At 45.9% G+C, this 15,945-nt stretch overlaps 1 protein-coding gene across 6 annotated transcripts in view; it reads left to right on the forward strand.

Moving 5' to 3' along the window:
- The window catches only part of MTMR2 (myotubularin related protein 2), a 65,962-nt gene extending 50,417 nt beyond the window's left edge, over positions 1 to 15,545 (forward strand). For all 6 annotated transcript variants that reach the window (XM_055801765.1, XM_055801766.1, XM_055801768.1 and 3 more), the window contains 8 exons: positions 2,373 to 2,522; positions 3,324 to 3,512; positions 5,826 to 6,011; positions 6,845 to 7,051; positions 9,118 to 9,210; positions 10,780 to 10,893; positions 12,310 to 12,486; positions 13,538 to 15,545. In XM_055801765.1, the coding sequence (XP_055657740.1) occupies positions 2,373 to 2,522; positions 3,324 to 3,512; positions 5,826 to 6,011; positions 6,845 to 7,051; positions 9,118 to 9,210; positions 10,780 to 10,893; positions 12,310 to 12,486; positions 13,538 to 13,699 (1,278 nt within the window). In that variant the 3' untranslated portion in view covers positions 13,700 to 15,545. The remainder of the gene's footprint in view (positions 1 to 2,372; positions 2,523 to 3,323; positions 3,513 to 5,825; positions 6,012 to 6,844; positions 7,052 to 9,117; positions 9,211 to 10,779; positions 10,894 to 12,309; positions 12,487 to 13,537) is intronic.
- Positions 15,546 to 15,945: the final 400 nt, after the last annotated feature.

The following is a 15,945-nucleotide window of genomic DNA, read 5'->3' on the forward strand; positions in this document are numbered from 1 at the left end:
GTAGGCTTTTGGGTGCTCACAACTCACCAGGAAGCAGTGAAGTGCATGTTATATGAGGAAATACAATGTGCTTTATATCACGTTTAGCTTTTTCTATTGATTTCAGCTGAAGAAAGCACAAGTCTGAAGGAGCATGAATAAATGTAGAAGCTACATGGCACCGTGGCAAATGTCCTGGGAAGGTGCAAATTCAGATTCCCTTCTAGCCCACTTTGCTTGTTTCTGTTGCTTTGAATCCTTAGAGAAAGTCATGATCTGAATCCAAAGCCCTCTTTGAGTGGTGCTGTGATTCAAGGCTCCTGTGCCAGGGGGAAGCAGACATTCCCTATGATTCAAATGAAATTTGAATGCTGACACACATCATCTTTTCTTTCTTTGGGGTTGTGTCATGGCTTTTTCTGGTCTGGGCTGTTGCAGAGGAAAGATTTCATTTACATTTGTCAGGGTGGTGCTGAAAGACAAAGCTTTGGAGCTGTCAGTTCTGGACCGAGCAGTGTGTGCTGAAGCCACTCTGCCCACCGCTGTGAAGAGGGTGCTTTACAGTGTCAGTGATGGCTTGATCTTCTCAGTGAGCACTGGTAGAGTTGCAGGGCAGGGCAAAAATGAGCTTTTCTTCCATGTAACTGCTTGTCAGCTCCCATTTTCCTTGCCAAGAGTGTGCTGACAGCATAGTTTTAATTCAGATTTGGGGGAGGTGGAATCTTCAAGCGTTGCTGATGGATCCACTGCAGTGCAGCCATGTACTTAATAGAACAGGGTTGAGAACAATTTAGTCATTTACCATTAGTTCACTTCCAGGTAGTAACCAGTTTGATCACAGCTGATGGACAGCTAAGAGCAAGTCTTGCTGTTCCCTGGTGTACAGCAGCTGGTGGACCGAGGAGATTCCGTCCTCGCTGTGTACAGCAGGTAGACCTCTGAGCATGTTTTACCCATCAGTAAGCTTGGACTGTGTATACACACTATTTGATGCCACTTTCTGCCAATTTGGCTTCAGGCACTGCCAAGAAGAAGCTTTCCTTCAGGGTTTTCAGGTGTTCGTGATCCTGGCAGCGCTGCTGATTCCATGTAGTAACATTTCCTTCCCTGTGAGGTCCCCAGGACCAGGTGTGGTTCACAAGCAGGGTGTGTGACCAGTATTAGGCAAAGGTCTGTCCTCTCCTCACATTTCTAACCATGACCTGTTTTGACAGTGTGACTCACCGCTCTGATGGGGAACCAGCTGCAATCTGTGTGGGTCAACCACAATTACCACAGCTCGTCTGATTCGGGTTAGATTTGTCATTTATTTCCCGTGGGAGCTGCAACAGTGGTAATCAGTGTCCCACCACCCTCCTTAAAATGAAGTACTGTTTATTAGAACAGAAGCATGCATTGTTTTAAGAGCTGGTGCTCCTCTAAAACAGACTCTGTACTTAACAGTCTGGCCATGTTCGCTGCGGTAGATCTGTCTTCCCCACAGAGATGCTTTGTGTCAGTGCTCACCCCTGCTGCAGCAAGTGTCTGTGTAAATGTCTCCTTGTAGGCACACAGTAGCAGCCACACGGTTTTGATCTGTTACATCCCAGCATCAGCCAAACTAAGTCTGCAAGTTGTCAGGATTGTCCCTGTTGTGCTTCAGGTGTTCCCTGGAGGTTACCGTCTGGGAAGCTGTTGAGTTGCTTCCCCATCAGGGCATGCTGAGCTCAGGGGTGTGTGTGTGTGTGTAGATCCCCTGCTCTCCCAGCCCAAGTCAGACTAGTACAAGAGAGAGCTTGGTCTGAGAGGAGCGTGAGAGTTGTGTATCTCTGTCCAGATCCCATACAGTCACGCAGTGAGAAACATAAAGTTATTAGGGTTTTGGTGGTTTTAAGGGGTCGTACAGCTGTGCAAGGCCCAAAACAGCTTGTGTTTTTTGGGGTGTTTTACTGCCTGTTCTCCCTTCTCTCTTCCCCTCCATCCCGTCTGGTAACTACACTCCATCCCCAGTTTCCACCCACTACGTTGAGCTAAGAGAGGTGTGAGGACTGTCAGTCACCCATCCTGTCCTGCTCCTGGCTCTCCTGTAAACACTATGATGAGACCAGGAGGTAATTAAAGGTGATCTCAGGTGGATCACCTGTGTTGCCACATCTGTAGTCTCCACAGTTCCGTTGCCATAGGTGAGCCTGCCTGCAGTCTTCTAGTTTTCCTGCTCTTCAGTGGCCTGAGCAAAACATCTACCTATCTGGGAGGAGGCACAAAATGCAAATGACCACGTTAATGCAGTCCTAGGCTCCAGCTGTAAATGCCCTTCGTTAACAAAAGTTGCCTTGAATTTCAGGTCTGGGGATTTGACTGTGCTGAGGTCTCAGAGCAATTCATTTGCTAACCTGCTGTTGTTTCCTCTTTAGGGAATTCCCAATGAAAGCTGGAGGCTGACCAAAATTAATGAGCGCTATGAGCTGTGTGATACATACCCTGCCATTCTAGCTGTGCCTGTAAACATTCCCGATGAGGAATTAAAGAGAGTAGCATCTTTCAGATCAAGAGGACGCATACCAGTGAGTGTGACAAAAGAAGCCACTTTGATGCGGTTTTGTTACATACCTTTGGGCCATAAATAATACCAAGATCAGGCTGAGTGGATTCCATGGAGCAAATAAATGGTCAATGGATAATAAAAGTGACAGCAATGTTTGAGAAGTCAGAAAGCAGCCAGAAAGCTGGAACTACTGTTGTGAAAGAGGCATAGACTAAACCAAAATGAGAAGATAAGATAACTTCGCACAACCTGGACCGAATCTCAGTTCAGTTCTTAGGAAATGCAAAGCGGCCCTGTTTGATGGATTACAATTGTCTGGCCTCGTCTGACTTTCAGGATAGGGGAATCTTTAGTGATATTCTTGATGAAAATGCTTATTAGATGAAATTAAGTCAAAATAGATTGTTATGATGTTCATTTCAGCGGTAACTGAAAATGTACTGGTTTATTTCTCCAGTCTGTAGAAAATTAAATCTGTTCCTAAAATGCCTAACTTTTACGTGGTGTAACGTAGGGTAAGACGTAGCCCAATGAATGCAGAGACGGAAAATTTGTGAGAAAACAGTCTGCATCTTATTTAAAAGTCAGACTTAAACCTTTTCAGTCACTTCTTGTTTGTTCAAACTTTGGGAGTACCACCAGATGAATGAGTAAGGACAGAAGAGTTCTTTCTTTCATTCAATAGTGATTTAATAGAATCCAGCCTTGTGGAACCAGCTAATACAGGGCAGGATCCCAGAGCAAGCCATTACAGGTAACACACTTCACTGGTTTAATGAATCCCATTTTTTCTTCATTTCTTTCTCATTTGTTTTCAAAGGTGTTGTCATGGATTCACCCAGAAAGTCAAGCAACGATCACTCGCTGTAGCCAACCAATGGTGGGAGTGAGTGGCAAGCGAAGCAAGGAAGATGAAAAGTACCTTCAAGCCATCATGGATTCTAATGCTCAGTCCCATAAAATATTCATATTTGATGCAAGGCCTAGTGTGAATGCTGTAGCCAATAAGGTCAGGCGCTTTTTCCTTTGTCTGGAGCTGGGAATGTAATAATTTAGAGCACATTTTCTACCACTGTTTCAAATTATTCATGAGGATCACGAAAGGGTTTGTTACAGTGAAGGGAATTGTATGCAGTAATGTAATTCTCTAGAATGACTTTTACATCTGCGCTGGTACCTGTAAGACACCAGTGTGATTACTGCAGGTCTGTTTGAATTAATCTACAATGGGAAATGAGATTGGATGGGGGAAAAGAAATCAAAGTCGTACTGGGGTCAGAGTACTGAGGTCAAACTCTAGCACCCTGGATCTTGTGTATCACCATTTTTCACTTCACATGGTTGAAAGACTCCTTCCTCTTAACAGCACCAGAACTCTGTCCCTGTTAACCCTGATGGGAGCAGGGGATACTCAGCACTTAGGAAAATCAGGCATCATTTCAAAATATAAGCTGGGGATCATTAATGTCCTGGAATGTTGCTGTGTTCTTCCTGCTCTTACAGAATCATAGAATAGTTTGGGTTTGAAGGGACCTTTAAAAGTCATCTAGTCCAACCCCACTGCTGCAGTGAACAGGGACTTCTTCAACCAGATCAGGTTGCTCAGAGCCCCGTCCAACCTGACTTTGAATGTTACCAGGGATGGGGCATCTACCACCACTGTGGGCAACCTGTGCCAGTGTTCTACCACCCTCATCATAAAAAAATTCTTCTTTATACTTAGTCTGAATCTACCCTCTTACCCCATATCCTATTGCAAGAGACCTTACTAGAAAATTTTTCCCCATCTTTCTTATAAGCCCCCTATTATTTATTGAAAGGCTGCAGTAAGTTCTCCCTGGAGCGTTCTCTGGGCTGAACACCCCCAGCTCTCTCAGCCTTTCCTCACAGGAGAGGTGCTCCAGCCATCTGATCATTTTTGTGGCCTCTGGACCCGTTCCAACAGGTCCATGTCTTTCCTGTGCTGAGGACCCCTGAGCTGGACGCAGCACTCCAGGTGGGGTCTCCCCAGAGCAGAGCAGAGGGGGAGAATCACCTCCCTCGACCTGCTGGTCACGCTTCTTTTGGTGCAGCCCAGGATACAGAAGGCTTTCCAGGCTGTGAGTGCACATTGCTGGCTCATGTCCAGCTTTTCATCTACCAGTACCCCCAGTTCCTTCTTGGCACTGCTGCTCTCCATCCCTTCATCCCCCAGCCTGTATTGATACCAGGGCTGCCCTGACCCAGGTGCAGGACCTTGCACTTGGCCTTGTTGAACATCATGAGGTTCATGTAGGCCCACTTCTGGAGCTTGTCCGGGTCCCTCTGAATGTCATCCTGTCCCTCAGGTGTGTCAACTGCACCACTCAGCTTGGTGTTGTCTGCAAACCTGCTGAGGGTGCACCTGAACCCACTGTCTGTGCTGGTCCCAGTACAGGCCCCTGAGGGATGCCACTTGTTACTGATGACCTGGATACTGAGCCACTGACGGCTACCCTCTGGATGTGACCACCCAACCAGTTCCACTGAACAGTCCACCCATCAAATCCATGTCTTTCCAATTTAGAGAGAAGGATGTTGTGGGGGTCTGTTTCAAAGGCCTTACAGAAGTCCGGATAGATGACATCTGTAGCTCTTCCCTCGTCCATTGACGTAGTCACTCCATCACAGAAGGCCACTAGGTTGGTCAGGCAGGACTTGCCCTTGGTGAAGCCATGCTGGCCGTCTCAAATCACCTCCCTGTCCCCCATGTGCCTTAGCACAGCTTCTAGAAGGATCTGTTCCATGATCTTCCCAGGCACAGAGGTGAGGCTGAAGGTTGGTAGTTCCCAGGGCCCTCCTTTCCACCCTTTTAAAAATTACTTCTCATGCCATCACTGTAAGCCCTGTTTTAATGGTAGAACTACTTTGTTGCACTAAACCTGATATTCTTTACTATTATTTTTTTTTTTTAATCTGCCTTTCCCACTTCCTAGGAAAGGTAATTAGTGTGTGGGATATACTCTTCTATAATGGTATGGTAAATTTGTAAATGACAGAATAGTGAATCTAATGAGCAGCTTGAATGGGGATAAATGATAATTACAGAGAAAAAGAAGGCTTGTAATGTGATATTCTTTGTACAAATTGTAGCATTCATTAACTGTTGCAGGAAAGAGACACAAAGTGTGCGCATGTACATATTTGTTCCCAATTTTAAGATAAATCCAATGTTTTCTGCCTGCTTTAGATAGCACAATCACTGTGGTATTTTGTCAGCTGTTATTTGCTTAGGACAGACGATTGGGATAAAGTATAAATTATGGTTTTGTTTAATGATTTGTATGTGGGTTTTGTTCTTCAGGCTAAAGGAGGGGGCTATGAGAGCGAGGATGCTTACCAGAATGCAGAATTAGTGTTCCTGGACATTCACAACATTCACGTTATGAGGGAATCGCTGAGAAAACTGAAAGAAATTGTGTATCCCAATATCGAGGAGACTCACTGGCTGTCTAACTTAGAGTCAACTCACTGGCTAGAGCATATCAAGGTATGTGTGTCTGCACCCACTGGATGCAGCTGGGTAACCACAAGTCCGTACCAGACTGTTCACTGGGAAATGTATCCAGAGCTAACTCCAGTACTGGGATTTCAATGCATGAGAAATCTAAAGACTTACAATTTGGTTTTGATTTATAAACAACTAAAAGCACAGTTTCATGGAATGGCAAATCTTGAGGAGACTGGAAGAGGAATAAGAGAGGGGGTTGAAATACTGACAAATGGTGTTTTGGAGGTGAAGTGTGTTGCTGGGTAATGTGTTAACTGTGAAAGCTGTGGTTAGAGCACAGGAGTCCCAGAGTTTCCAGACTCTTGGTCCTCGACATCCTGGTGTTACTGCCTGGTCCAGAGCAGCAAATGTTAGGAGTTTGTGCTTTTCAGGAATCCAAGCAGAGTCAGAATGAGTGCTTCAGCGTCTGCGGATGTTGGTTTTCAAATGAAGCTCTTTCTGTCCTGCAAACACCCAGCTTACTTTGTGGACCTGCTAATGCAGACAGGGGCAAATCTGCTCCGGGGGCGGTTGCAAGGTGATGGCCATTTTGAGTTCCTGTCAGACACAGAACGCTACTGTGTTTAAATCTTGACCTGTCCAAGGACTGAGCTTAATGCAAAGGCTCTTCTAGAGTTGTGCCTGCACTACAGTTTAGATCTGTTGTCATCTTGCTGGAACAAAAAAATGTGTTCACCAGTTTGCTGTCCTAGTTATAAAGTAGTTGGAACTGATTTACCATTCTCCTTGAAGCTTGTGTTGTCACTAGCCATTTTCATTTATAGTTTCCGTTCCAAAGAGATGTTGTAACTTTTTTTTTTTTTTTTTCCTAGCTCATTCTGGCTGGAGCCCTTCGGATCGCTGACAAGGTGGAGTCGGGGAAGACATCTGTGGTTGTACACTGCAGTGATGGCTGGGACCGGACAGCCCAGCTCACCTCTCTCTCTCTGCTCATGTTAGATGGCTACTACCGAACTATCAGGGGCTTTGAAGTGCTAGTGGAGAAGGAGTGGCTGAGCTTCGGCCACAGATTTCAGCTGGTGAGTCACTAGCCCTTGGAAGGCACTGAACAGAAAGTTATTGTCCACCTTGAAGGAATTTCAAAGGAGTTTAGCCTTTCCTGTGAGAAGTCTCCCAGCTGAACTCGCAGAAGAAAGGTGAATGCTGCTGCTATTGTTTTCTGCCTATAATTCCAGTCTTCCGTTAACCTGCTTGGAGACAATATTGGTTAGATAAGAGGAACAGGTGGTATTAAATTTCTCAGGTGCCTGACTGACATGTCGTGTTCCCATGCTTAGGCTTAAACTAACAGTGTGGTTTTGGGTTCAGGGTAGGCATTTCTGCCGGGAGTTGGTAGAGACCACTAGGGTATTTTGTGTCTTTCTTTCCAGTTCAGTCCAGACTGCTTGGACATCATCATCTAACAAATGCCTTTGTATTGAAGAGGCTGGGGAATTTTGTTAATGGCCTTGACCTCCCATTTTCTTCAGGCACATTTCATTTTTGGGGAGGCTTTTCTTCTTTAGGTGAAAGATGAACAGTTTGAGACTGCACCAAGAGTTGTGGTTGTGTCCCTAGAGGTGGCAGAGAGGCAGCTTTGTGGACTTTGTGACACAGCAGTTTGTTACAGTTTGCACCGGTGGGAATTGAGAGAGATTTTCAGTCTTTTACTATTGTGTTTTGCTCTTAGCTGTTCTCTTGTGGTTGTTTAATTTTGGCAAGAGCTAGAACAAAGTCTGTTTACAGCACGTGCAGTGGTGGGTTGCATAGTCAAAAGCTCTGAGGAAGGTGGAGAAACTGAGGTACTAAGCCGTGGAGGTTCTGCTGCAGCAAAACTGTTATCTGGTGTTTGAATGATGGGTATTCTAGCCTCCCTGTCTATACAAAGAAGATAATTATATTGATTCCCTTTGGTGAGGGGGGAACAGTATTACAGAAGAGGCAAGGATCTGTTGCATCCAGAAGAATGGCTGCAGAAGCGTGGCCTTCGAATCTCTGAAGATCTGCACAGTCCAGGCCTGGTATTAGAATAGGCCTGTAATCAGAATTGTGCTGAAGTTGCTGTGCTGAAGTTAACAAGAAAGGTAGCCTTGAGCTATTCTTGAGTCCTGAGACCAAGTAATTATGTTGTGCCAACAGGCCGTGGCTGTAGCAAGCTACAGCTGCTGGGAAAGCAGGTGCAGGGCCAAGAAAGATAGGGAGCGGTATGGGAAAATAGGGAGTAACAAACTACAAGGCTGAAGCACAGCAACACAATTAGCTACATGGATAGAATGCTTATTTTAGTCATGATAATTAGGGGTGTGAGAACCGCGCGCGTTTAGAGACTGCTAACCAACTATATTTCTGCTTTACGAATATGCATGTGTATCAGTTCTATATAAGTAGTGTTAGCAACTAATAAAGTTGAGCAAGATGCATAACTCATATTGAGCGTCTTCTTGACTCCGGCGAACCCTTCTTCCAACAATTACATGTTCTTCTTGTGTCTTTGTATGGTACTTAGGGCTCCTGGGTAATATAACCACTAATGTGCTGTACTGGTTGTAAGGAATCAGGCCTCACATGTCTTGGCCACACAGCACGGTCAGGGTAGGAGGCCTACTTCTGGGGATACTTTCATCACTGCCTCCCTTGAGGTGGCAGGAGATGGCCCGGGTTAGTGTTTGTACAGCGCTTGGAAGCTGCGAGGTGTTGTGTGACGGTTGTCGCCACATGCCGTGCCTGTAGGTAGTGTTTGGATCTAGCACACTGTACTACTGTAGTAGCCAGGACGACAGCTGCAACTGAAGCAAAAAGCATTCTCATTTTTTTTCCTTCTGAACTTTAGCTATTAACTGAAATCAGTGCCAGCATAGCATCTGGAGCCTCTACTCAAACAACTCTTGTTTTAATTTAACATGAAAATATCCCCATAAAGAAATTTCACTTCAAAGACGAAGGGAGTAGCTGTCCTTTACTCCTTTACCCACCGGTATGGACAAAGCAAAATCAGGACTCTGATTTTGAAACTTCTTAAAGCTGCTGGAAAAGACTGAGAGGAGACACTGGCAGTTTCCCTACGAAGCCCTGTGCAACTCATGTTCTTTGTCCTGCTCTGTTTCAGAGAGTCGGCCATGGAGATAAGAATCATGCAGACGCGGACCGCTCTCCTGTCTTCCTCCAGTTCATCGACTGTGTCTGGCAAATGACAAGACAGGTAAATTGCTGGCTGGCACGTGTGTCCACGAAGCCAGTGTACCAAGATGTGACGCAGTGTCTGGCTGCAGGAATAATTCCAAGTTGACCTGCACAGGCCCTTTCCTGGGCTTCTACTCTTGTTTTGACTCTGGCAACAAGTTTCTCAGGAGTCTGCTTAGCAAAGAGCAGGAACGCACAAGTAAGCCACGATCTTGGCTTGCATCAAATTAGCTGTTTAGTGGGTGCTGCTTACCTACGTGCTGCTGTAATAAATCTGAGCTTGTGAGGGGAAGCTTGCCTCACCTGGAAAAGAGGGGACAGCTGCCTTACACTTACCATGGGCCGGAACAGGCACCCCAGGCACCCTCAGCAGCCCACTGTGCTTTCAGAAGCATAGGTGCCTTGAGCTGCTAATGTAAGTCTCTAGAGTGGAGGGTGCAGACAGATCCCTGTTGCCTCTGCTCAAGCTGAATGCATAACCAAACCTGCAGCAGGACATGCGTTTGCTCCATTTTAAGTTCTTCTGATGGCCAACGTACTGCTCCTGATTCATACGTGATGTACAGAGCCGAGTTCTTCACTTCAGACCAGGCATGGCAGAGGCATAGTTCAAGAGAGATCCCTGTGGTTGGGAGGTTTTGCACCAGGTATGTGGGACCTGGAAGGTTTTTTCTGGCTAGTGTGACTCAAAATGCGTCACATGGCAAATGTCAGCCATGGTCAGGCAGTTCATTGAAAAAATCAGGCTTAACACAGGTGAAATGGAAAAGTCTGTGAAGCTCTATGGTATCCGAGCAGAACACTGTCTATGAAGCTCTATGGAAGTCTTTACCATTATCAAGTCACTTTCATCATGCTTGGATTGCTCCTGCAAGCAGGCATCCTCACCTGTGGCTGGTGAGGTCAGGATGTTGCAGCTGGGGCAGCCTGGGAGGAGAAGGGTGGTTTGTGAGGGAGGAAGGCCTCCCGCTCTCCCAGCACGTCTTCGCAGTTCACTGCATGTATTCGTACTGACCCTTTGTGGAGCTTCGGTTCTCCCTGTCTTGGGTCTGATTGTTTCTGCATGGAATGTCAACAGCAAACACAGCCCCTATCCATACACCTGCTCCTCCTGCGGCCCTGTGTTGCAAGATGCCTCCCTGCTGTTCCCTCTGGGAAGTGCTGTGTTACACACAGGTTATTCTCATTTGGCCCCAGGAAATTTCCATTTCTTTTTATGTGTGGTTTCACATGTGCTTCAGCCTTTTGTTCACAGTCTTGTTGCATGGTCTGTCACGAGGGGCAGGCATAGCAGAGCAAGCTTCAACTTGAAACAGCACTGAATGTGAGTAAACACAACGCTCAAACCCTTCAGACCTCTGGCTTTTGCTCAAAATTCCTCTCTGCACATGTAAAGCAGCTTTCCAAGAGAGAACTGTTACTTCTGGAAGGAGCAGATATGATCCTGAATATCCAGCCAGGCAGTGAACAGGGACAAATCCTGTTTTTAGCAGTCAAGAGGGCAACTCCTTATCAAGACCACAAAGTGGGAGAAAATTTGTGATTCCTATTCTAAAATCCCAACCTAACTTTCTGGTTCTGTGTGAAGTTTCCTACAGCATTTGAGTTCAATGAGTACTTCCTGATAACCATCCTGGACCACCTGTACAGCTGTTTGTTTGGGACCTTCCTGTGCAGCAGTGAGCAGCAGAGAGTGAAGGAGGTAAGACGGTTTCTCTCCAAGGTGAAGGCCTGGTACTGTGATCGCTTTAGCTGGCTGCTAGAGAAGTTGTTTCAGCACTCAATCGCAGTGGCAGGTGCAGGTCTGGGTAATGCCAAGCCCCTGTTCTTAACAGCTGGGACACAGGGTATTTTCCTCTTTGTGCAAACTGCTGTCTGTCGGAGATGCTACACTGCAGAGCAATACGGTTTCCTTCTAGACAGTCTCACTGCTTTCAGCTACTCAGTGGTGGCTGAATAGCCCCCAGTGTCTCCCAGGTAGTGGAAAGTGCAGTTTTTCCTTTGAACTTCAGTTTAATGTAACCTCCTCTGTGGAAACTGGTACCTTCTTGTCCTCCTTTTTCCTTGAAGTGGTCCCTTTAGTTGCTTTGAACTACCAAGTGTGCATTGTCATTCTGCACATATAGGTTACAGCAAGTAACCGGTGTCAGTGTGTGTTCCTGCTGTGCTTGCATTTTTCTGCGAGAGGACAGAGCTGCTAGTGTTAGGAAGGACATGCCTCTAGGTCCTGCCGCAGGCCAGGTCTGCCCTGCGGTCTGGTCAAGGTTGGCTTGCCAAGGGAGGAGGGTACATTCAGACCCAGTGTGGAATCAGGTGGAAAAGCAGTGACACTCGTTCTATCTCACCTACCTAAAGATTTTGTCACCAAAAGGTTGTAGCCTAACATCACAGAGGTACATCGTGGACGGGACTGTGTGGACCTGATGTGATTATAGTTCATAGCACATCAGTTAAAAATAATAATAAAAAAACTACTGTAATACAGAAGTGGTGGCATGGTACTGTAGTGAACTCAAGGTCCCTGTTTCTGTAGAGTCCATAGTGATTGAATAATTGTAATTCCCCGAGAAGAAAACCTGCATGCTGTTCGCATGTGAGTTTTGGTGCTTTTTGTAAGGCCTCAGCCTCGTGAAGTACTTAATCTGGAAAGCACTTCAACACTGGTTTCACTGGGACTATTCACAGGCCTAATTATTCCACTAGATCAGGGCGCAAGTCAAATGTTTTCTTTTTTTCTTTGCAATTAAATACTCCAGCAAGTCCTCCAGGAGCACTTTTAAAAAAACTCAGAGTTTAACTAAGGCATTGAGGGTTCACATGCCGGTGTCCCCTTGCTGTGCTGATGGCGATTCCTGGTCTGTGTTGGCAGCGGGGCGGGTAATGGGGATGTTCCCATGCCAGGGTGCATGTATGCCTGCCTGCATCCATGTGCTTCAGTTACAATAACCGCATCAAAAGAACGTTTGGGTTTTTTGTTGGTTTTTTTTTTTTTTTTAGTGCCAAAAAGGGAAAGCAGCTCTGCATTAATGACAGGCCCGTGTATATGCTGTTACGCTTTGGAGATAAATGCTGGGATTCGTATGGGAACTAAAGCCTTCCCCACCCCCTTCTCTTACAGAGCCTTCCAAAAAAGACCATATCGCTTTGGTCTTACATCAACAGCCAACTCGAGGACTTTACTAACCCCTTGTACGTGAGCTACTCCAACCACGTCCTGTATCCCGTGGCCAGCATGCGCCATCTCGAGCTGTGGGTCGGCTACTACATCCGCTGGAACCCTAGGATGAAACCGCAGGTACGGCTCTTCCGCGCCTCCTGCTTTTTATTTCCCTCTCCGCTAGTATTCATCCTGTCATTTTGGAGTTCCAAGACCTTTGAAGCGCAAGAAGTAATGGACAAACGTAGGCTGCCGCTGCTTAAATCTAAACCCAAAAGCCTAAATTCAGATGCAAGCAAACATAAGCGCAGCACCTACAGCTGGCTGGTGCAGGGTGCTCAGCTGGGGGTCACCGCCTTGGGAAATCTGCAGAAGCTGAAGATGCTCAGCAATTTGGAAAATTTCTTACTTACAATATGGGGAAAATCAGCTGAATTCTCCCTTCTTTATGAAAGGGCCTAAACCCCTAAGACTTCTTTGGATGCGGGATTCTAGATAAGAGCTTGGGGGCTGTATTGAGGTGACCAGCGCTAGGAACCTGCTGCTTGAGGCACAGGCAGGCAGTCACACTGCAGCCCTGTTACACTCTCCAACGCTGACAGCAAGGAAGCTGGCTTGCCCAGGGCAGGTTCCCGAGACAAGCAGCCTGAACACGGCCCTTGATGCTGAAATCACTTTTTAATAGGAAAGGACAAAAATTCCTGGATTTCCTCAGTGTCCAACAGCAGTTAACAGAGCTTTGCAATTCAGGGGCATTAGATACAGGAACCAAAAAATGCTTTGCAGCACTGTTCAAAAGTCAGAATTATGTAAAAACACTTAAGTATGTATTGGGGTTTTTTCCTTAAAGCGCTAAAATTATGTCTGGGCTGAGACAAGGCCAGCAACTCCCAGAAATGTCAGAGATTAGCCCTGTAATTGTCATCTTCAAAATCTAGAGTTTTGTTTAGCCACCATTGTGCTATGCACACTGGATAAAAATGAGCTTCCCAAAGCCAGAGTAACTACTTACTTACCCCTGGGCTGGAGACAACGCTACAGCCCACGTACCACGCTCCTTCCCTCACAGCTGTGCGTATGGCACATACATACACCACAGCTGTGGCATCAGGTCAGCCACAGTGTTTTGTGGTTCAGGCTTACATCTCTGTGCTTACCTCCCAGCACTCAGCTACACATTTTCTTGCAGGAACCTGTCCACAATCGCTACAAGGAGCTTCTTGCCAAGCGGGCTGAGCTGCAGAAGAAAGTGGAGGAACTGCAGAGAGAAATCACCAACCGTTCCACCTCATCCTCGGAGAGAGCTGGCTCTCCCGCACAGTGCGTTGCTCCTGTACAGACAGTTGTATAATACAGACTTTTTGCAGAGTACCTTCCCAGGACCACGGGGGCAGCTTTTCCAAAACCCTCTAGAATTTCCAGCGTGGTGTCTGGGAGATGCCAACCTATTTATTTATTTCTTTCCAGGGTAATTTATTAGTACTGTAGCACTAGAGGAAGCTTAAGCAAAAACAAACGAACAGGCCCCCCTATGCAATTACCCTTCTCAGTGGCTAGGTTATAATACAAGCTAATTGCACTTGCCACCCAAAAGGAACCTAGAGCTCCTTCTTTGTTCACTTCTGTGCTGGAAAGACTGTGCACTAGAATGAAATACTGTGGAGGAAAAAACATCTACTCAGAAGTTTGCAAGATCTCCCCTTTGCCGAAAGGAAGTAGTGAATCTGACTGTGTTGGAGCCTAGAATACAGCTGTAAAGCCGTGAACCCTCCACTACCGATGTCTGTGCAGCAGTGTTAATGAGAGCGTTTGCCAACATACTTGGAAACGAGCATCTGAAACACGTCACCGTTCTTGCTTTCCCCTTCACTTCAGCCTAGATCATAGGAAGCCATGTAAACAATGCCTTATTTAAAGAAAGGGCAGCTTCTACCGATAAAAACACATGGTAGACGCGCAACCTCCATGACTTGACTTTATAGGACAAAGTTTACTTCCATCTCTGCCACTTTAGAGTCTTGCTTACGGTTTACATTGAGTGTGCCAGGATGCAACTTATGCACCTTTATTTCCGAGTAGGGGAGGCAGAGCACGGCTCCCCAGGCTTTCTGCAGTTCTTCTGTCCACCAGTGCCTCGCACATCAGGGGAAAGGTAGTGGAGTACCAAGGGGCACCTGTGACCTGCAGGGACCAGCCATTTCATTTTGCTTGGGTAAGCATAATTAGTGATTTTAATGCTTCTGTGCAGGATCATAGTGGCATACTTAAAGTATTTCAGTTTTATGTTAACTAATGGAAGCAACTGTGTATCAACCAAAGAAGCCTTTCTGCCTGCATTGCAACTGCTACTTAAGGTTATTCTGGTAGACGAAACAGCTTAGCCGGTTTGAGCCATATGTTTAGGTCTCTTTCCTCATAGCATGCTTCAAGAATTAGCATCTCCTGACTAAAACTAAGTCCAAATTAAATTTTAATACAAAAATCTTACTGTAGAAGTGGAGATAAAACCCCACACCTGGTGAAACCATGACTGCCCTGTTGCTCTTCGAAATGGGTAAGTACAGGGTTGCAAAGGATGGGGCTTATAGCAAAGGAAGTTACATGTGTGCAAAGATCCTTACTCCGCACTGCTTCCCATCTCCACGCCAAGGAAAAGGGGCAGTGCTTGCTCTGGGTCCTGTGGTGCTCTTTTTGAAATAGGATCCCGTACTGCAGCCACAGCTACAGCATGCTGCGTTCAGCTTCTCTGCCCTGACAGAGAAGTATTTTCTGAGAGTACAAGAGCAGACCAGTTTACACATGAGAAATCGCCTTTCAGAAGCCACATTCCTCCCAAGGCAGTAACAGTAGTTTCCCCTGCAGTCTCCGTTTCTGCCTGCTCTACTGCAGCCACCATCTCAGTACGTACAGAGAAAGCCACAGCCACCTTCTGACAGCACGAGTAACAGGCTGTACAGCGGCACGTTTGTTTCAGGGTTGCCAGAGACGTTATGGTTCCATAGTGCAAAGAATCCACACGAAATACTTTCCGAAGGACTTGGATTTGCTTTAAGGTTAGAGGGCAGATCTGCTGTTACGTACAATCACTATATAAGATGGTTCATAGCATAATTCTGTATTAGCAAATTGTGTGTATATTTTGTTTCTTGATGAAGGCTGTTTGGTTTCCTTAACACTAATAAAAATTGATAAGTGGGTGAAGTTCCCGTGCTCTTATTTTCAACTATGTGGTTCTCCAGAGGACTTGGAAGACATGCAAACATTAATAAAACAGCACTGAAAACTTGGTATGTCAAATCCGAATCCCTCTCATTCTTCTGCAGATGGTCTTGCAAGATGCTGATGTACAAACTCTGAAATTTAGAATGACAGGCAAACAAAATTCATCTGTGGACAAGTTTCTCTTGTCCTTTACAGACCACTATTAATACAGATACAGTGCTTAGCTGTTCAATATTACAAAAAGACTATCACACCAGAAAATCAAAACAATTTCTGCACTTTACAGTGCGTTAGCACAGTAACTTCTGTGTAAAAGGAGGATTCACATTGTTCTGTGTAACTCAATGTTAACCCCAAATTCACTGGGATGATTTG

This window comes from Falco peregrinus, chromosome 4, assembly GCF_023634155.1.
Source record: "Falco peregrinus isolate bFalPer1 chromosome 4, bFalPer1.pri, whole genome shotgun sequence".
Lineage (NCBI taxonomy): Eukaryota > Metazoa > Chordata > Aves > Falconiformes > Falconidae > Falco > Falco peregrinus.